Source organism: Lathyrus oleraceus, chromosome 6 (assembly GCF_024323335.1).
Source record: "Lathyrus oleraceus cultivar Zhongwan6 chromosome 6, CAAS_Psat_ZW6_1.0, whole genome shotgun sequence".
In the NCBI taxonomy this organism is placed as follows: Eukaryota; Viridiplantae; Streptophyta; class Magnoliopsida; order Fabales; family Fabaceae; genus Lathyrus; species Lathyrus oleraceus.
The window spans coordinates 107,102,937-107,125,542 of NC_066584.1; the positions used below are offsets into that span (position 1 = coordinate 107,102,937).

At 39.2% G+C, this 22,606-nt stretch overlaps 1 protein-coding gene across 1 annotated transcript in view; it reads right to left on the reverse strand.

The window, feature by feature from the left end:
- Positions 1-21,246: 21,246 nt before the first annotated feature.
- The window catches only part of LOC127095772 (serine/threonine-protein kinase-like protein CCR1), a 2,687-nt gene continuing 1,327 nt past the window's right edge, over positions 21,247-22,606 (reverse strand). The window contains exon 1 of the mRNA XM_051034415.1: positions 21,247-22,606. This exon is cut by the window's right edge and continues 1,327 nt beyond it. Coding sequence (XP_050890372.1) covers positions 21,459-22,606 — 1,148 coding nt within the window. The 3' untranslated portion in view covers positions 21,247-21,458.

Here is a 22,606-nt window from a genome sequence, read left to right on the forward strand (position 1 = left end):
TCACTTCAACTCCATCCTCCTTTCACTGTGGATGCCATTATGGGAGACAGGTACGTTTTTAAAACATTCTATGAGATGATATGTTGTTGTTGTTATTAATAAAAGTGTTATGTTGTATGTAGTTTGATGTGAAAATAGCAAGTGTACTATTTTTCTCACTGTAGTAATAAAAGGGACATTCCCCGTTTGTCGATCTCAAGGACTGTTTGACGATACAGAGTTTATAGATTGTTTCAATTAGACAAAAGCCTTTGGTTTTTTTGTGTTGTGGTGTAATTATACTACCAATTGCAAATAAATAAAACAAGTAAAAAGGTTGAACGAGATACAAATGAGAGAAGATTGCTAGGGTTCGGTGAATGAAACTTCTTGTAACAGATATAATTTATGACGGCGTAGAGCTATTCCTATCAAATTAATTCCGGTCCTCAAGGGTATCTATTCCTAAGTCCTTAGTAATAGACCTTTGATTATGTAACCTAATTACTATGTCCATAAACAATTAGGTTCATACTCAAGCATTCACATATCAAGAATTACCGGTCAGATAGAAAATCCCTAGTCCTAGGTTATTTTTACTATCCAAAGTTCTTATCCAGGTCAATGAATAATTGCGGTCCAGCTTACACTATTCATAATAATCATCATTCGTTGGTCCGACGAATAACGCATAAAGAACGGCAATAAGAACAAATTAATGGAAAAGAAGAAATAAGCAATACTTTCATAAACATCAATACTGTCACATTCAGAATCAGGGTCACCCCCCTAACAATGGGGGGTTTAGCTACTCATAAGAAAAGTAAAAACAAAGATTAATATTGTTGTCATTACAGAATTTCGTGAGGAATCAATCTTCAATAATCGGAAAACTCTTGAACATATGAATCCCTCGATCTTCCTTGAGTCTCCAGCTCTCAAAACGCGTATATTTTCTCTCCAAAATGTCCAACCCCCGGAAAATCGTGGTCTGGCCTCTTAATAGCTATTCAGTTGGATTTTTTCTGAATTTGTGCTCCATACGCGTACTGCGTTGTCCCATACGCGTACTGCCTAGTAGGAAACGCGTATTGGACGTAACACAGCATCTGGTACGCGTATTGCCCAGCCTGTTACGCGTATTGCCCAAGTTGGTACGCGTATTGCCCAGGCTGGTACACGTATCACCAGAAGCTTGTATTTTGGCTGAATTCTCCTTCCCTCTGGTCATTTACGTATGGTACGCGTACTGGGAAGGTCCATACGCGTATCATATAAGGTCATACGCGTATGGACAGCAGGTTCTCCAAAAATTGACTTTTTCTTCCGTTTTCTTGCTCGGGCTCGATTTCTCATCTGACGTTTGATCCCCTGAGCTTCCAAACTAGCTTTTTACCTGCTGGCATACCAAAAAGTGTAAAATATCCTCAAGAAACTCATCAGTAACAACACACTTAATATCATAGAATTGAGCTTATTTCTAACTAAAAATGCTTCAGTTTACACAGTTTACCTGATTTATTTACGGTTAAATAGTGGAATGTCTAGCATAAATGGTGACTGATCACAACCCCAAACTTAGCTTGTTGCTTGTCCTCAAGTAACATCTTATTACCATCAAAAATCATGTCACCCCAAACTTACTGTAAAACAGTTCTTACCACAATACTGCTGAAATCTTTCGCACTGGACCTCTTGATGTTTTTCAGGTTTTCTGATTCTTCCACATAGCCAACGAGCTAGAAACTCTTTCCCTCAGAGATATGACTTTACCTGTCAGCTTATATCACACTCTCACCAAGTCTCTCTGGGTTAAAGTTTTATCACTCTCAAATCACAATATGCAATATCAAATCAACAGTTTGAATAAATTCTCTCATCCTATCAACATGTACAATCACACACACTTTTTGAGGTCTTTTAGGGTTGTAACGGGGCTTGGGTTTAGGTAGGCTATGAAGGTGGAACCTAGGGTTTATGTTTATTGTATTTTGTTTTTTTTTTTTTTTTTTTTTTTTTGGTTCAGAGTACATGAAATCATTCTCTTACTACGTTTCTTTGTTATTATTCCTGTAGGGTTATGCAATCCTCTTTTCCTTTTATTTCTAGTGAATGTAGCATCTTTCAAAAGTTGTTCTTCGCTTTTCTCTTTCTTTCTTTTGGTTATTATTACTTTTTTTTTCTTTTTCTTTCTCTTTTTTTTTTTTTTTTTTTTTTTTTTTTTTTTTATACGACATTCACTTACTATTCATTGACTGCAAAGCTACCCCAAACTTAAAGGTTGCTATACCAACAGCAACCCCAAACTTAGATAGAAACGTAGATATGAACTCACTTCTCACATACTCTGAACAGGGTAAGATAGGTCCAGGGTCATGGGTTTAGAAAAAAAAACGGGTATATCAACAATAAATGATTAAAGGCTCAACGGGGTAAAACAATGGATAATAATAATAATAATGGGATGGCTAGAAAGGCTCTAGGTGATAACAAAAAAACATGCCTCAGTGTGTGTATTCGTACAGCTAATAATAACAAAAGAACGTACGCAAACCAATATTGATAAAGACATACCTGATATCGCTCATATGATAATAAGTGTTTGGCTTTTTATGAACTCACCAGGACGGGTTAAGCTGACTTGTTCTATCATACCTCTGAGTTCAAAGCTCATGCTCGTGGTTCTGATGTTAATCTTAACCAGTGCGTCCAATCATAAACAACAGTATCTAACGTCAGGGGACTGAAAGGGAGGATGCCCAAGTAGTTGGTGTAAGTGATCGCGAAACCAATAGCCAGACATAGTCACGTATCTAAGGAAATAAACAAGAAAATTGAGATAAACCAAATCACTTTCATTAGAATTCGCCAACCCATAATAGGTGGTTACATCAAAGCAACAGAAATTAAAACTGCATAACTAAAAAAAAACCAAAAATTACACAAATAAAACCAAAAGTACAAAAACAACAATCAAAGTCAATCACTCTGTCCACCGTCCTGCATGTGGGTATCAAAATTAATCATATCTGTCGGGTCCAAAATAGTCTGCCCTCGTGCGAATGCCGAGATAGGCGTCAATGTCTCTGTGTGGCCCGACGGAGACTGCTGCTGCTGAGGTGGTGTCTGATGCGGTGGTTGCTGCGGTGGCTGCTGCGGAATCTCTCCCCCTATCTGCACTGGCTGGTTCCACCAAGGATAGGTGAACTGGCCAAAATGAGGGGCTGGAGGCGGTCCCGAGAATCTATCTCTGAAGCGCTGTGCCTCCTCCCACAGATCCGTCTGATGAGTCAGAACTCTCCCTGACAGCCCATACTGAAAACAGAAGTCCTGCATCAAACAAAACTGGGACATCTGCATCCGATACTCTCTGGAGTTCTCATCAATCGGAGGAGGCTGAGGTGGCTGTGTTTCTGCTGCAGTCGGCTGAGCCTCCTGCTGCGGAGCACTGGTGCTTCCCTCCCTGTCTCGTGGTTGCCTTAGAGGGCGGGGCTGATCATCTGTGACCGTCCTCTCTTTCATCCAGTGGGCGTTCAGGGGTGCAGCTGGTCGCAACATCAGCGAATCAGAGAAGTCCGGGACACCCGCTTTCTTGCACAGCAGGTAAATCACAGTCGCATGGCCTAAGGATTTCTTAGGCGACTGAGCTATGTCATCCATATCAGCAGCTATGATTTGTCCAATGTGCACTTGTTTCTGATGCAGGATCTGATGGAGCAGTAAGGCACGTTCGGATATTAATTCTGACCCGCTTCGATTAGTACTCAAATTGTGATGAATGAAATAGGCCAAAGCCTTCGGAATCGGTGCTAGATCAACCACCATAACCTTTGCAGGAGAGATTTTGGACGTGGGTGCCCAATCGTGGCCTGGCCTAATCAGTGAATTTTTCATGTCAGCGTAAGGCCAATAGTTTTTGTCCGACCGTTTCATCTCATTAAACGGACAAACTGAATCATAAAACTTGCATTTCAGCACACTATTGATCGTTCTTCCATCAAATTTGATCGTTGTGCCCCTGACCCATGATACGAACGCTGCATTACCTGTGGGATCGTCTTCGTCAGATGTTACCCTTAGCGCATTCGCGTAAAACTCCCAGATCAAATCCAGTGAAACCGGTTGGATTTTGTCATTAAAATAGATCAACTTCTGCTTCTTTAGGATATTCGTGACCTCTGGATACGTATCATTCTGATACATCCAATGTTTTTCTTCAACCATGCTTCGTCCCTTTATTTGTTCATAACGCTCTGCATGGTGGGTGGTACGGAAGTTGTTGATCTCGGACGGTGATTGAGACATGATGTTGCTCTGTGGACTGAATGAAAAAGAAGAAAACAGAGAAAATTCACAGTAATACGCAGAAAATACGTAATGAAAAAGTGAGAAAATGAAGTCCGTACGGACAAAAAATATATATACAGCCCCATAAATCAGATACGCGTAAGATACGCTGCAAATACGCGTATCAGACTGCCTTACGCGTACCTTACGCGTATCACTTTGCCATACGCGTATCATACGCTGCAAAAACAAGTGTAAAAAGTGATCTGCGTAACAGATCACATATCATAAGATGATACGCGTATGGCCTGGTCCCTTACGCGTATCATACGTGTATGCTTCGTCTATACGCGTATCATACGCGTTTCACCAGAGGCATGCATTTTTGATGACCAATACGCGTATCATAAACCCATACGCGTATTGGCAGGTTCATTTTCAAAAAAAAAATTTTCTTTTTGTTTTCTATTAAATTTTTTTTCTTTTCTACATACTAACTGACTCGGCAAAAATAAAACGAAAGAAAGAATCAAACCTCCCTTGGGTTGCCTCCCAAGCAGCGCTTCGTTTAACGTCGCATGGCTCGACGGGACACCTCATACTCAGAGGAGTTTAACGGATTCAATTGGCCCCCCTTCACCGGGATTGTATGGCTTTAACCTCTGACCATTAACTTTGAAAGTGTCGCCATTCTTCTCATTTTTAAGCTCTATTGCTCCATAAGGGAGTACTTTGTTAATGACGAACGGTCCAGACCATCTTGACCTCAATTTCCCTTGGAACATCTTCAACCTGGAATTAAACAAAAGTACAAGTTGTCCCTCCCGAAATTCCTTTTTCTGGATCTTTTGATCATGCCACTTTTTTGTTTGTTCTTTGTAAATTTTGGCATTTTCATAAGCTTGATTCCTGAATTCCTCCAACTCGTGAAGTTGAAGAATTCGGGATTCACCAGCTTTGAAAAGATCACAGTTAAGGAATTTGGAGGCCCAGAAGGCTCTGTGCTCGAGTTCGAGTGGTAAATGACAAGCCTTACCGTAAACTAATTGATAGGGAGACATACCTATTGGTGTTTTAAATGCAGTCCTGTATGCCCACAATGCATCATCCAGCTTTACTGACCAATCTTTCCGGGAAGCACTTACCGTCTTTTCTAAGATTTGCTTTATTTGACGGTTGGATACCTCCACTTGCCCACTCGTCTGGGGGTGATATGGTGTGGCTATCTTATGTTTGACATTATACTTCTTCAACAGATTCTCAAAGAGTTTATTTATAAAATGCGTACCTTGGTCACTAATTAAAGCCCGTGGTACCCCAAACCTAGAGAAGATGTTATGCCTCAAGAACTTCACCACCACTTTAGCATCATTAGTTGGTAATGCCACAGCTTCTACCCACTTTGACACATAATCGACCGCAACCAATATGTAATTCTTACCAGATGATGGCGGAAAGGGTCCCATAAAATCAATTCCCCAAACATCAAACAGCTCAACTTCTAGCATGGAGTTTTGTGGCATCTGATTCCGTTTTGTAATGTTACCTATTCGTTGGCACCTATCACATTCTCGGACTATAGAATTTGCATCCTTGAATAGCGACGGCCAATACAAACCCGATTGGAGGACTTTTGCTGCAGTTCTATCTCCACTGAAATGTCCACCATACTCAGAATTATGACAAGCTTTCAGAATGTCGGCTTGCTCTCTTTCTGGAACACATCTTCTGATCAAACCATCCACTCCCTTTTTGTAAAGAAATGGATCATCCCATAAGTATAACCTGCAATCATAAAGAAACTTTTTCTTTTGGTGAGAATTAAAGTCATCAAGTATAACCCCACCTACCACATAATTTGCATAATCAGCAAACCATGGTATCTCTTGAACAGCAAGTATTTTCTCATCAACGAATGTGTCCTGAATAGGATTTTCCTCCTCAGTTTCTTTGATTGGGGACATGCGAGATAAGTGATCCGCGACCGTGTTCTCGCACCCCTTTTTGTCTTTGATTTCCAAATCAAACTCCTGAAGGAGGAGGATCCATCTCAAAAGTCTCGACTTTGATTCCTGCTTAGCAAACAAATACTTTAAAGCAGCATGGTCAGTATACACAATGACTTTTGAACCAAGCAAATATGATCTAAATTTGTCAAAAGCGTAAACCACGGCCAACAACTCCTTTTCGGTAGTTGCATAATTCATTTGGGCCGGGTTAAGGACATGACTAGCATAATAAATCACATGCAATAATTTGTCCTTTCTCTGTCCTAGGACAGCCCCCACAGCAAGGTCACTTGCATCACACATTATTTCGAAAGGCAAGGACCAATCTGGGGCGATGACAACAGGTGCACTGATCAACTTACTCTTTAAAGTTTCGAAAGCTACCATGCAGTTTTTATCAAAATTAAATTGTTTGTCCTTGACTAACAAATCAGTCAATGGTTTGGCGACTTTTGAGAAGTCTCTGATAAACCTGCGATAAAAACCTGCATGACCCAAAAAACTCCTTATCCCTTTTTCATTCACAGGAGGTGGGAGGTTAGCTATCACCTCCACTTTGGCTTTGTCCACTTCAATTCCTTTGTGGGAAATTTTGTGTCCTAGAACAATTCCTTCCTGCACCATGAAATGACATTTCTCCCAATTGAGAATAAGGTTAGTTTCCTGACATCTTTGCAAAACAAGAGACAAGTTAGCTAAACAATTATCAAAAGAAGAACCAAACACAGAGAAATCATCCATAAACACCTCCATATACTTTTCAAGCATGTCGGAGAATATAGATGTCATACACCTCTGAAAAGTAGCTGGGGCATTGCATAGCCCAAATGGCATCCGTCTGTAAGCGAAAATACCATAAGGACATGTAAATGCCGTCTTTTCCTGATCTTCCGGGGCTACAGCAATTTGGTTGTATCCCGAATATCCATCCAGAAAGCAATAATACTCATGACCTGCAAGTCTTTCTAACATTTGATCAATAAACGGGAGAGGAAAATGGTCCTTTCTTGTTGCAGTGTTCAGTCTTCTGTAATCGATGCATACTCGCCACCCTGTCACTGTGCGAGTTGGGATCAATTCATTCTTTTCATTTAGAATTACTGTGGTTCCTCCTTTCTTGGGTACCACATGCACTGGACTCACCCACGAGCTGTCAGAAATGGGGTAAATCATTCCCGAATCTAACAACTTTACAACCTCTTTCCTTACCACTTCTTTCATTGCTGGGTTTAACCTCCTCTGTGGTTGCACTACCGGTTTCTGATTATCCTCCATCAGTATCTTATGCATGCATACTGTGGGGCTAATACCTTTTAAATCCTCAATAGTCCACCCAATAGCACTCTTATGCTTCTTTAGTACCTGTATTAACTTTTCCTCATCTATGGCATTTAGCTCAGAACTGATAATAGCAGGATAATTTGTCCCAGATCCTAGAAAGACATATTTAAGATTTACAGGCAATTGTTTTAATTCAAAATTTATACCTGGTTTACTTACCTTTTCATTTTCTAATTCTGGTGAAGATCTCAGGTCCTCCCACCGACGTGGTTTGGATTTCATCCAAAGAGGTTGTGTATCCAGCATGGCAAGCACTTCTTTTTCTTTTTCATCATCATTCTCTTCAATCTCTCTGACTGACAGACTCAGAACTCTTTCCAATGGTAATTCAGGAAACTTTCTTTGCATTGTGCTAGTCACTATTTGATCAATTACTTCAACAGAGTGGTTTGTACACATTTCCTCTTTATGTTTCATAGTATCCCGGACATCAATTCTGAGCTCTTCATCATATACCTTTAGGGTCAAGGTACCTCCCTCAATGTCTATCATGCATCTACCTGTTTCTAAGAACGGTCTTCCCAGAATCAGAGGTATCTCTTCATCTTCTGGCATTTCCAAAATTACAAAATCAACAGGAAAAACAAATTTATCAACTTTGACCAAAACATCCTCAACCACCCCAAAAGGTCTCTTCACTGAGTGGTCAGCAAATTGAAGTGTCATTCTGGTATCCTGAACATTGCCAATTCCCAGCTTCCTGTAAATAGACAAAGGCATAAGGCTAACACTAGCCCCCAAATCAATCAGCGCCCTTTTAAAAGACCTATCTCCAATGGTACACGGGATGGTCACAGACCCTCTATCTGGCTTCTTTACTGGAATCTTCATACCCTGCAAAATAGCACTACAAGTTTCAGTTAATATAACAGGGTCAGTGTCAGTGGTGCGCTTCTTGGAGATGATGTCTTTCATGAACTTCGCATAGATAGGCATCTGCTCGAGTGCCTCAGAGAATGGAATATTGATTTCTAATTTCTTGAACAATTCCATGAATTTCTGAAAATTTTTCTCATCTTGCTTCTTCTTTTTGTTTCTTTGTGGGAAAGGAAGCTTAATGATGGGTTTTGGTTCAGGTAGCTTTTCTTGTACCACCGGCATTTTCACACTTTCTTCCTCAGGTGGTGTCTTATTCTCTAAGATTTCCAGGTCCACTTCACACAATGTATCTTCTTCCTCATCCTTCTTCTTAAGATCTTCAACAGATTTTCCGCTTCTTGTTGTTACCGCACTCACATTATTGTGCTCCCTTGGATTTGTCACTGTTGCACTAGGTAATGCGCCTGGTATTTGGGCATTTGTTATCTGTTGTGCTATCTGACCCAATTGAATCTCCAGATTTTTAATTGATGCATTGGTGCTTTTCTGATTATTCCTGGTTTCCTCCTGAAATTGCATATTATGAGTTGCCATCTTCTCTATAGCAATCTCCCAATCCGCTTTCTTCGGTACCTGTTGCTGATAAGGTTGCTGTTGGTACGGTGGTTGTTGTTGTGGAGGTCCTTGAATATTACCCTGCTGATCTTTCCAAGAGAAATTAGGATGATTTTTCCACCCCGGATTATAAGTATTTGAGTAGGGATTATTCTGCCTCAGGTAATTTATAGCTTGCACTTGTTCTGCGGTTGCAACACAATGCATGGTAAAGTGTGGTCCACTACAAATCTCACAAATCATGGTCGGAACCGGTTGCACTTGAGCAACAGTCTGGGTACCTATATTCATAGCTTTCAATCTTCTTTCAACCTCAGCTGCAATTTGGTCTTCCATTTTCACTACCTGATTTGCTAATTTCAAGTCAATTTTTCCCTCCGGCTGATTCACAGTGCGGTCATATAATTCCAAATGCTCATTTGCTGCAATAGCTTCGATGATCTTTTTGATACCGGTTGCTGTTGAAAAATTAGATGAGCCACCAGCAGCTGTATCAATGAGTTGCTTAGTTTTCATTTTCAGCCCGTTTACAAAATTCTGCATTTGTTCAGTTTCATCCAAATTATGTGTAGGACATGCAACTAAACATCTCTTGAATCTTTTGTATGCATCTCCAAGGGTCTCTCCGTCTTTCTGTTTAAAATTCACAATGTCATACCTCTTACGGATATACACAGAAGCAGGAAAATACTCGTTCAAGAATGTTGTTTCCATTTGTTGCCAAGTAGTAATGCTTCCTGCGGGTAGGGAATAGAACCATTCCTCAGCGTCCTCAGATAAGGTGAATGGGAACATGACCAATCTCTTTGCCTCTTCAGAATGCCCATCAATTTTTAATGATGTGGTCATAGTCAGAAACCTCTGCAGATGCTTGTTTGCATCCTCATTGATTTTTCCTGCAAAAGGTTTACTTTCTAACTGGCGGATGGTTGAGGGATGTAACTGGAAGTGAGCAACATTAACAGGTTGGTTAACAATGGTTAACCGCACTGCTGGGTTATTCTGTCTGCCATAATCACCTAAAAGTCTCTCCGCTGGAGGTGGGTCTGCAGCCATGTTTTCGGTGTCTGGATGTGAAGCTGTGTCTGATTCAGATTTTTCGGAGTGAACAGAAACTGGAGTGACAGGTGTGGCCGGTTCTTCGGTGTCAGAGTTGGCCAGTTTCTTTCTTCTAGATTCTCTGAGCTTTTTGCGCAGTGTTCTCTCTGGTTCTGCGTCAAAATGAAAATGAGCCGAGGCCTTACCTCGCATACACAAATTAGAAGAAGTTAGTTATTATAATAATAAAAATAAAAAATAACAATAAATAAAATTTTGGATGCAGAGCAACAAAATTCTAATTGAAAATAAATTAATAAATTCTACTATCTTTGGCAGTCCCCGGCAACGGCGCCAAAAACTTGATGTGAAAATAGCAAGTGTACTATTTTTCTCACTGTAGTAATAAAAGGGACATTCCCCGTTTGTCGATCTCAAGGACTGTTTGACGATACAGAGTTTATAGATTGTTTCAATTAGACAAAAGCCTTTGGTTTTTTTGTGTTGTGGTGTAATTATACTACCAATTGCAAATAAATAAAACAAGTAAAAAGGTTGAACGAGATACAAATGAGAGAAGATTGCTAGGGTTCGGTGAATGAAACTTCTTGTAACAGATATAATTTATGACGGCGTAGAGCTATTCCTGTCAAATTAATTCCGGTCCTCAAGGGTATCTATTCCTAAGTCCTTAGTAATAGACCTTTGATTATGTAACCTAATTACTATGTCCATAAACAATTAGGTTCATACTCAAGCATTCACATATCAAGAATTACCGGTCAGATAGAAAATCCCTAGTCCTAGGTTATTTTTACTATCCAAAGTTCTTATCCAGGTCAATGAATAATTGCGGTCCAGCTTACACTATTCATAATAATCATCATTCGTTGGTCCGACGAATAACGCATAAAGAACGGCAATAAGAACAAATTAATGGAAAAGAAGAAATAAGCAATACTTTCATAAACATCAATACTGTCACATTCAGAATCAGGGTCACCCCCCTAGCAATGGGGGGTTTAGCTACTCATAAGAAAAGTAAAAACAAAGATTAATATTGTTGTCATTACAGAATTTCGTGAGGAATCAATCTTCAATAATCGGAAAACTCTTGAACATATGAATCCCTCGATCTTCCTTGAGTCTCCAGCTCTCAAAACGCGTATATTTTCTCTCCAAAATGTCCAACCCCCGGAAAATCGTGGTCTGGCCTCTTAATAGCTATTCAGTTGGATTTTTTCTGAATTTGTGCTCCATACGCGTACTGCGCTGTCCCATACGCGTACTGCCTAGTAGGAAACGCGTATTGGACGTAACACAGCATCTGGTACGCGTATTGCCCAGCCTGTTACGCGTATTGCCCAAGTTGGTACGCGTATTGCCCAGGCTGGTACGCGTATCACCAGAAGCTTGTATTTTGGCTGAATTCTCCTTCCCTCTGGTCATTTACGTATGGTACGCGTACTGGGAAGGTCCATACGCGTATCATATAAGGTCATACGCGTATGGACAGCAGGTTCTCCAAAAATTGACTTTTTCTTCCGTTTTCTTGCTCGGGCTCGATTTCTCATCTGACGTTTGATCCCCTGAGCTTCCAAACTAGCTTTTTACCTGCTGACATACCAAAAAGTGTAAAATATCCTCAAGAAACTCATCAGTAACAACACACTTAATATCATAGAATTGAGCTTATTTCTAACTAAAAATGCTTCAGTTTACACAGTTTACCTGATTTATTTACGGTTAAATAGTGGAATGTCTAGCATAAATGGTGACTGATCATAGTTTATGTTATGCGTTGATGATTTTGTTGTTTTTAATAAGAGTTGTTTCTTGTATCTTGTATGTTGTATAAGGTTTGTTGCTGATGAATGTTGTTGTTAATGGTTGTTTAAAAGATGAGTTTATTATATCTTATATGGTTTGAGTATTTTTCCAATCCCTTACCGAATATATAACTTTTTATATTGCATTAAAAAATTATAATATATGATAGATAAAGTTATATTAGTAAACCAGTACACATTCAATTCAAGACAGGAATTCTTCAGCCCGTTATCTGCATTTCAATCTTTAACAGTTAGAACTTTATTTAATGTTTGTATTTCTTCAACTACACTTTTCTCCACCTCTAACTTTGTTTGAAAAGTAAATAATATTTTGAAAAATGAACTAGAGGTGAAGGAATTGGAGGTTGAAGAACTAGGAGCATTAAACAAAGTTCTAATTCTTAAAGAGCAAAATGAGGATAAGGAGTTGAAGAACTCTTTTATAACATTGAACGTGAAGTTGTTCTTCTAATATAACTTAATTTGTCATATTATAATGTTCTAAATCAAATTGAAAGATCAAATTGAAAGGTTATATATTTAGTTAGCATTGACAAAATAAACATTCCACATAATTTAGAATAAACTCAGTGTATATATCACAATGATTGTTTATATCAATCGTTGTTAAATGTTATGCGTTAAGAATATCGCAACGGTTGTTTAAAGTAACTGTTGTGATAGGTAGCGCGCTACATAGATTATAATCATGATCTCACCGTCGTGGTGGAAAGCATCATACATATTGTTGATATTTGTAAATACATAGTGTTAGAATATTTGTATATAGAATAGTCCCACATCGACTATATCATGTAATTAGTTGTAATCTCTCTATATATAATAAAGTCTCCGTAGTGCTTTTAAAACACACGGTTTAACCTAAATGTCTCTTAGTCTCTCCTAATTCAATATGGTATCTAGAGCCTACTAAGAGACAACTTTTTGTCATTCTTTACCCGGTTGACCCACTGTCTTCTGGTGATAATTTTTTTTCTCAAACCGTGTCATCACTCCGGTTTGCCTCTAACTTCTCCGGTTTTGCCTCTAACTTCTCAAAATTCTCAGGTAAAACCACCTTGCCGCCCGATCCGGCCGTTTTTCCCAGCCTCCCCACTCGGCTCCCTCCATCGCTCACAGATCTGGTCTCCACAACCCCGGTTTTATTTCTTTAAGCCATGGGAGATGTTGGTTCCATCTCGTTTACTAAAGTTCCGCTTATCCCATGTGAAAAACTAACTGGATCAGCCAACTACAACATATGGGCTCATGCTGTCGATATGTGGTTTCATGGTCAGGGATATGAAGATCACCTAACCACAAAATTGGTTGATGTTGCCGCTGAAAAACTCGCTAAATGGAAGAAAACGGATGCCTCTCTCTGTACTGTGTTATGGTTTTCCATCGCACCTAACCTCTAAGCTCAATATCAAGCCTTCTCCACTTGCAATGAGGTTTGGGAAAAGGCTAAGAAAGTCTTCTCCAACGACGTTCATTGTCTATACAGTGTCATCCTCAAACTCGACACACTGAAGTTGCAAAATATGGATATGCAAGCCTATCTGAGTAAGCTTGATGCCTTGAAAGCGAGTTTCGAAACTCTCATGCCTTATGCAAAAGATGCAACAGCTCATTCCGAACAACAGAGTAAATTTTTCATGGTCATGGCACTTAAGGGACTACCACCAGAACTCGAGTCCGTTCGTAATCAGATTTTATCAGGTACTATTGTTCCTAACTACGATGCAGTTAGTGAACAACTGTTGCGCTTGGCTACACCTCATGCATTTGGTCCGGTTTCCCCTCCATCTATTGTTGCTCTGACACCAGGTGACACTGTTGCCCTTGCATCTCTTGGCAACAATCAGAATCGCCTTCGAGGAGGGTTATCCAACTCCAAACCTCGTCCCAAGTGTGACCATTGTAACCGGCTTGGACATACTATCGACCGTTGCTGGAAGTTACATGGCAGACCTCCACGCCAGGTAAATGCAGCTCAAATTGATAATCCAGATACTATGCAAACTTTACCTTCTCTTCAGAGCCCTACGCCAAGCTACGAGGATTTTCTCAACTGGTGTCAGAATAATCAGACCTCTGGTTCCACTGCTTCGGTTGCACACACTGGTAATTCATCTGTTTGCTTCTCTCAATCATCTCCTATTGGTCCTTGGGTCCTCGATTCTGGTGCGTCTGATCATGTTACCGGTAATAAAGGTCTTTTTTCTTCCCTCTCTACCTCTGGTTTCTTACCGAGTATAACTTCCGCAAATGGTTCTCAAACACGATCCGAAGGGATTGGTACTGTTCAAATTTTACCATCTCTCTTTGTGGCTTCTGTCCTATATGTACCTAATTGCCCATTTAATTTACTTTCAGTCAGTCGTTTAACTCGTTCTCTAAATTGTTCTATCACCTTTACTAATAGTAATGTTACTCTGCAGGATCGGAGTTCGGGACAGACGATTGGCGTCGAATGTGAGTCTCAAGGCCTCTACTACTTCTCTATGTCATCTACCACATGCTCCACCACAGATTCTCCACTTATTATACATGCACAGTTAGGTCATCCAGGTCTTCCCAAGCTACAAAAGTTGGTGCCTAATCTATCTAAATTGTCCACTTTACATTGTGAGTCTTATCAGTTAGGGAAACATACTCGTAGTCACTTTCCTGATCGAGTCAATAAACGGGCTGCGTCCCCTTTTGCTTTAGTTCACTCCGATGTTTGCGGTCCCTCGCGTAGCGTGTCGACTTTTGAGTCTAGATATTTTGTAACTTTTATTGATGATTTTTCACGTTGCACATGGCTATTTTTAATGAAGAACAGATCTGAATTGTTTTCTATTTTTGAACAATTTTATCGAGAAATAAGAACCCAATTTGGTTTGTCTATTCGTACCTTAAGAAGTGACAATGCACGTGAATATTTATCCCAACAGTTTCAAACTTTTATGTCATCCAATGGTATTTTGCACCAAACATCTTGCCCTCATACACCCCAACAAAACGGGGTAGCCGAACGCAAAAATCGGCATCTTGTAGAAACCACTCAGACCTTACTAATCCATGGTAATGTTCCTCTCCGTTTTTGGGGGGATGCGGTGCTCACGGTATGTTACCTCATAAATCGCATGTCCTCATCTGTCCTTAATAATAAAATCCCTCATTCAATCCTGTTTCCAAATTCTCCTCTCCACCCAATTCCTCCTCGAGTATTCGGGTCAACGTGTTTTGTACACAATCTCTCCCCCGGTCTTGATAAACTAGCATCTCGATCACTAAAGTGTGTCTTTCTTGGTTATCATCGTTCCCAAAAGGGTTATCATTGTTATTCTCATACTCTACAATGATATCTCATATCGGCCGATGTTACCTTCTTCGAGTCTGTTCCATATTTCGGGTCCAACCCCGTATCTCTGGAACCTCTTCAAGAAAGTACTCCCACACCTTTTCCGGCAGTTATTAATGTCCCGCCTACCATTATCCCCCACCAGTCTATGGCTCCTGACCCCCCTACTTCTCGACCACTTCAAACATATCAGCGTCGTCGCCCAACGTCTGTCGTCCCCGTCCCTGAGGTCATACATGTCCCTGAGGCCATTGCAGACTCTCCTCCGACGCCTCCGCCATCACCGGATCCGATCCTGCAATCTGAGTCCGATCTTTCGATTGCCCTTCGAAAAGGTATACGTCAAACACGAAATCCGTCTCCACATTATATTGATTTATGTTATCATCGTCTTTCCCCTTTGCAGTATACTTGTTTGTCTTCTTTGTCTTCTGTTTCTATTCCTAAAACTCCAGGTGAAGCATTATCTCACCCTGAGTGGAGGCAAGCAATGATTGATGAAATGTGTGCTCTTCAAAGCAGTGGTACCTGGGAACTGGTTCCTCTACCCCCTGGGAAATCTTTAGTAGGTTGTCGTTGGCTTTATACAGTGAAGGTTGGTCCAGATGGTAAGATTGATCGATTTAAAGCTCGTTTGGTAGCCAAAGGATACACTCAGATTTTTGGATTAGATTATAGTGATACCTTCTCGCCTGTAGCCAAGATGGCATCTGTTAGACTTCTTCTAGCCATTGCAGCCATTCGGCATTGGCCTCTTCATAAACTTGACATCAAAAATGCTTTTTTACATGGTGATCTTGAAGAGGAAGTATATATGGAGCAACCACCTAGATTTGTTGCTCAGGGGGAGTCATTGAATATGGTGTGTAGGTTACACAGGTCTCTTTATGGTCTTAAGCAATCTCCGAGAGTTTGGTTCGGCAGATTCAGCGTTGTAGTACAACAGTTTGGTATGGTCCGTAGTGAAGCTGACCATTCTATTTTTTATCGTCACTCAGACCAAGGGTGTATTTATCTTATTGTGTACGTAGATGATATTGTCATAACTGGTAGTGATCAACAGGGTATACTTCAGTTAAAACAACATCTCTCGAATCAATTTCAGACAAAAGATCTTGGTAAACTCCGTTATTTCTTGGGTATTGAGGTAGCCCAATCTAAAGATGGTTTGGTGATTTCTCAACGGAAATATGCTATGGATATTTTGGAAGAAACAGGTTTGTTGAATGCCAAACCAGTTGATACTCCTATGGATCCAAGTGTCAAACTACTACCCAATCAGGGGGAGCCTCTATCTGACTCACGAAGGTATAAGAGATTGGTTGGAAAGTTGAATTATCTCACAGTCACACGTCCAGACATTTCTTTTGCGGTTAGTATGGTAAGTCAGTTCTTAAATTCCCCTTGTCAGGAACACATGGATGCTGTTATCCGGATTCTGAGATACATCAAATGTGCTCCAGGAAAATGTTTAGTGTATGAAGATAAAGGACATACTCAGATAATTGGATACTCTGATGCTGATTGGGCAGGGTTACCCATTGATAGACGATCCACCTCTGGGTATTGTGTACTTGTGGGAGGAAACCTTATATCCTGGAAAAGTAAGAAACAAAACGTAGTTGCAAGATCAAGCGCCGAGGCAGAGTATAGGGCCATGGCAATGGCAACATGTGAACTTATTTGGTTAAAGCAGTTGCTCAAGGAACTTCAAATTGAAGAAGCAAGACCAATGACACTTATTTGTGATAATCAAGTTGCATTGCACATTGCTTCAAATCCAGTCTTCCATGAGAGGATCAAACATATTGAGATAGACTGTCACTTTGTTAGAGAGAAGATTGAGTCAGGTGACATCCTCACAAGCTTTGTCAATTCTAATGATCAATTGGCAGACGTGTTTACAAAATCTCTGAGAAGTCCCCGAACTAATTATATATGTAACAAGCTTGGTGCATTTGACTTATATGATCAAGCTTGAGGGGAGTGTTGATATTTGTAAATACATAGTGTTAAAATATTTGTATATAGAATAGTCCCACATCGACTATATCATGTAATTAGTTGTAATCTCTCTATATATAATAAAGTCTCCGTAGTGCTTTTAAAACACACGGTTTAACCTAAATGTCTCTTAGTCTCTCCTAATTCAATACATATAACCACCCCTTACCTCACAACGGTTGATTAGGCGTGGTGATGTCCCTTTTTCCAACCGTTGTGAAATGGTTTTTACGTAGTAGTGAGTCAATCACAAGAACCAAAGCCGCTTTAAAAAAATTATTTTTAAAAAATGCTTTACATAGATGTTCATTAGTACATAGTAGTGTCTATGATAATCCAGTAAGATTGATGCATCACATACCTAAGCTTATACATCAAAACTCTATAAGCATGGCCTAACATATATGACATATAATCGATGCAATAATGCACTAATTTAATGGAAATATTAATGGATACTAGAAAATTAAAAGAAGATAACGGAAGAAGAAAAAATACACATAGAGATATATAGTTGTCTGACGCTCGTCCTCCCTTTTCCTACTCCACTCTTCAATGGTGTTAATTAACCACTAGAAATTAATTACAATCTTCCACTATTTTAATAAGTTTGATACAAGCATTTTGATTACATTGAACTATCACATGATAATTCCCTCTGTTTATGCTGACACTCAAAATGCTAACAAAAACAAGATCTCTAAAGATCTAGATCCAATAACCTTGTTATCCATAATAACCTGCTCCAAATACGTGTGTGGAAATCCCACTGATTTCTTGTTTGAGGGATTGCCATTGGCTAAGCGTTCATTGGACAACTTCTAACTTTGTTAGGTAGACAACATCGATGTATGTTGCAGTTTTATCCATAAATATTGTCGTGCCAACCAAATACAAAAGGCATGGCCTTAATGCACATTATTTGTGGAACAAAATCTGCTCTTCATCACCTTCGGACTCCACTGTTGCATCCATGTGATATTTGTACAGTTCCTCCGAGTATGAAAATCGGGCATGAGCGTCTCTCGTGGCATCAAGCTCTTCTTTGGCCACACCTGGGTCAACTCCCAAATACTTTACCATCAATTCAAGTGCCTCGAATTTAGTGATCCGGAAACAATTTAGTAATTTTCCCCTAATCAAAAGATGTGAAGGCATGAGACATCATCAAGGGCGATGGACATCTCGCCATGATGGATGTGGAAAGATGACGTATCATTGTACAATCTCTCCACAAAATCCACCAAATTTACATGGTTAATGATCATGTATCCAATGGCGCATAAGCCTGACGACTCAGAGTAACAAACTACATCTTGAAATCATGTGTCTACATTCTGTTCCAAGTTCAAAATCTTCCTGACATGGTTTACAGATTTTATCATTTCACGCTCTTGTAAAAATAAATAAATCAACATCAGTTGCAACTCAATTAGTATGAAACATATGTAACTTTAAAGTAAATAAATATACCTTTCATTCCCACGTATGCCTACCGGCATGTTCTACATATTGAGGAAGTACGGAAGTTTCATAAAGGCCTCCTAGAAAACTATCAGGAACGGGAGCACCACAACAAGTTCCTCCTATTGGTCTTCAGGGGATTCATAAGCTGGAGGATTAGTAGGAGACCCATGCCCTTTGGAGTTCAAATCCTAAGACACACGACCATGTGAATTTGACGCTTCCACATCAAACGAACTAGCACTGACTAGTGACCTCGAACGCACATCCATTTCCCTACGAACGGACGCATGTTGGGATACACGGTTGTGCCTTAATATGTCCCGATTTTCAACCTTTGTTCCTATTATACAAACCAGGAAATCATATCAAAATCAATGCAAGGAAAATCCGGAGATGCGTCTCGGTAAAACAGGAAAAGCAAAAACCGCGGATGCATCTCCGCAAATATGTGAGGTTTGCAGAAAAACCAGAAACTCACATGTTATATCCTAAACACCAATAAACCCCAATGCATGTCTGTACAAGCTACCTATTTTGAATGTAACTACAACTTAATTCATTTTAAACAACCTATTTTATCCAATACGTGCATCACAACTCAAAAATAGAAACGAAATGAGAAACTTATTGATTGAGAGTTTTGTGAGAAAGCTTGAATGGAATGTCTTGGGATTGATTGCAATGAGGTAAAAGTAGAGTTGAAGCTTGAAAAATGACCTTGTTGGTTCTTGCTCACAAGCTTTGAAGTGTTTTTTTTAAGTATAAAAAATGAAGAAGGAACGGGGAAGGTTCTGGTGCGAGATATATCAATTAAAACTCATCAAGAGATGCATCTCCGTAAAACTCACTGAACGTAAAATCTTGAGTTTCAAATAAAGGTTATTACGGAGATGCATCTTCGAAAATATTTTTAAGTAAAATTGGATGGCTCATTCACAAAACCGTTGGAGTGTGTAATTTAGATACGTTCGGATATGCATCTCCGAAATTTATGATTTTTTCTAATTTTTCACCGTAATGAACTAGCACTCTCTATGAGGTGGGAAAAATAACCTCAATGTTTTGACATAATTTATTGGCACATACATATCTATGTGCTTAATAATTTAATTATTGTTTAGGTTTCACTATTTAGGCCCATACAATTTCAACTATTATTTCAAAAATTGAATAATTGACATCTAAGTGAATTTGGGATTTGGATCCTCTCGTACTCTTTCCCTCATGTTTCTATCATGCTCAAATCTCAATCATTTGATTCAACTTTTTTTCTCTCTCTCATTTGTGTTATTATCTTTCCTTTGTGTGAGAATTAACCATTAGATTAGAAAAATGAGAAGGATGGACCGAAAGATTAGAAAAATGAGAAGGATGGACCGAAAGGATATGAGAGGATTCAAATCCGTGAAATCGTGACCGTGTAAATCGGTCTATATTTTGCATATTTCTATGTCTCATGCATCTTTCTTTAACACGACTGATAATGTTAGGAGTAGTGATATTCACAAGACTAGACAACACTCTTACTAATAGTGGAGTAGTGATACTCACAAGATTAGAGAACAGTGTTACTAATATAGATAAATTTCTTCATTATGATATTTCTGTCTATATATTTAGCTCTTGAGGTAGATTCTTTCATTTTTCTATTATTAAAATCCTTGCTTCCTATGGAAATAATATAAGGAGCTAAATATTCAGGAACAACTCAAGTATGATTAATTCCTAATTAACATTAGATATTTGACCTAAGTTTCATAATATTGAACTTGGATTGAAATAAATCGAGTGATTTAATTGGAATCAATATCCCATCATGTTTACACTACTTAGGTGAATTAGTGCTTCAAAATTGAATCATCCTTAGGAGCACTACTATTACACTTCCTCCATTCAATACACTAGTTGAAATAGTTATTAATAAGGTTGTAACACATGCTTTTGAAGTATAAAAAGATGAAATGAATTCATTACTAAATATTCCATAACAAATCACATGCATTCACATGTTAAAAGTCTCATTAAATTATACATGAAAAATATTCATCATTATAATGTGCAAGATCAAGATCCACTTGGAAAGAAAGTCTTTCAAGTTTTACTTCTAGATGAAACAAAGATTCTTGTTCATGGAGATAACAGATAGTTATAAGTGATGCTTTGGTCGTTATTATGGTGACAAAAGTCTGAGACTGTTACCCCTCAATAACACAACACTTCTATAAAGAGCAACATGGTCCTAAAATATTCACCTTTGTGGATCCAAAGAAGAGTTGACTTTTTTGTAGACTCTGCCATGGCAGGAGTTTTTTAAGGTCAGGTAAAGCTTTTAATGAAAAATGTTGTATTAGTAAATTCGCTATTATGACGGGCTTTAGTTAAGAACAGAAAGTTCGAGTTCAACTTTTGACACTAACAATCATTTGACCAAACACTACTTACATCACGGTCGAACTTTGAATTACCGAACCTCTTCTAAAAATCAGAGGGTTAAGATTTAAAATAGAGCAAGAGTAATAACAATTAACATGTACCAATAACAATTTTGTATAGCGCAACAATGCAATGTCCTTCACTTTGTGACTATTAGAAAAAATGAAGGCAAAAAAATAATACAAAAGATAATTAAGCAAGCTCCAACAAACTCAAAAACCAATTTACAACCGAAGAAGGGATTTACTCACAGGATCAAAACAAGCAATGAATTGACCAGTGTTATAAGATCAATCCATCCTTCACAATCTGCTCCAACCAAGATGCTATATCCGACATAGATGGACGTTCACTCGGATTCTCTCTTACAGCCAGCTCTGCTATATCGCCTAGCTTAAGCAAAGGCTCGACATTTCTCGGAAGAGCGATGCTGCGATCAATTATTGCAGCTGCTTTACCTTGTTTAATCAAAGGCACTGCCCACTCAACAACATTAGGTGGATCAAAATCTATATCATGAGCCTTCCTTCCACTTAGAATCTCCAACAGCACTATCCCAAAGCTGTAAACATCACTTTCCATGTCCCTGTTAAGATCTTTATCACTCGAAATAACAAGTCCGAAATCGGAAACTCTAGCCCCCCATTCTGAATCCAAAAGAATGCTGGAACTCTTTAGATCCTTATGAACAATTGGAGGCGATAGCTCCTTGTGAAGATACTCAACCCCCTTTGCTGATTGCATAGCTATCTTAAGCCTTAAGCTCCAATTAAGAGGAGAAAGACCACCATGAATGTGATCAGAAAGTGTTCCATGAGACATATACTCATAAACAAGCAACCTCTCTCCCATCTCAGCACAGTAACCCAACAAGTTAACAACATTACAGTGACGAATTTTGCACAAAATTTCCAACTCCATTTCAAAGTCGCGATTGTTGGTGTGTATTATTGTGGCAGCGTTTGCTCTTTTCACCGCAACCACTCTCCCATCAGCCAAAGCAGCTTTGTAAACAAATCCATGACTTCCTCTGCCAAGCTCATTAAACTCCTTGAAACCATTGGTAGCGTCTTTCAACTCTGAAAGCCTGAAAACCTGAGGCAAACCAGGACAAGAAGCAGCCGAAGGAAACGAGTGAAGAAGACCATTACCATTACCATTCACGTCATCATCGTTTTCTTGTTCATGTTTACCGATACAAGACTTGGAATGTTTCTTTGTCCCATGTCGTTGTCCCCTTGAACAAGCACAGCATCGGAAAAAACACCCACAAACCAAAATCAGCAACAAACACAAAGCAGAAGATCCAATTATGACAACCCATCTACGGATATGATGCCAATGAAAAAACCCGTTCGAAGAATGAAGTCTGCAAACACTCAAACAAGAACTGTTCTGACATAGAGAACAAGCTGTGCAAACTCTATCAT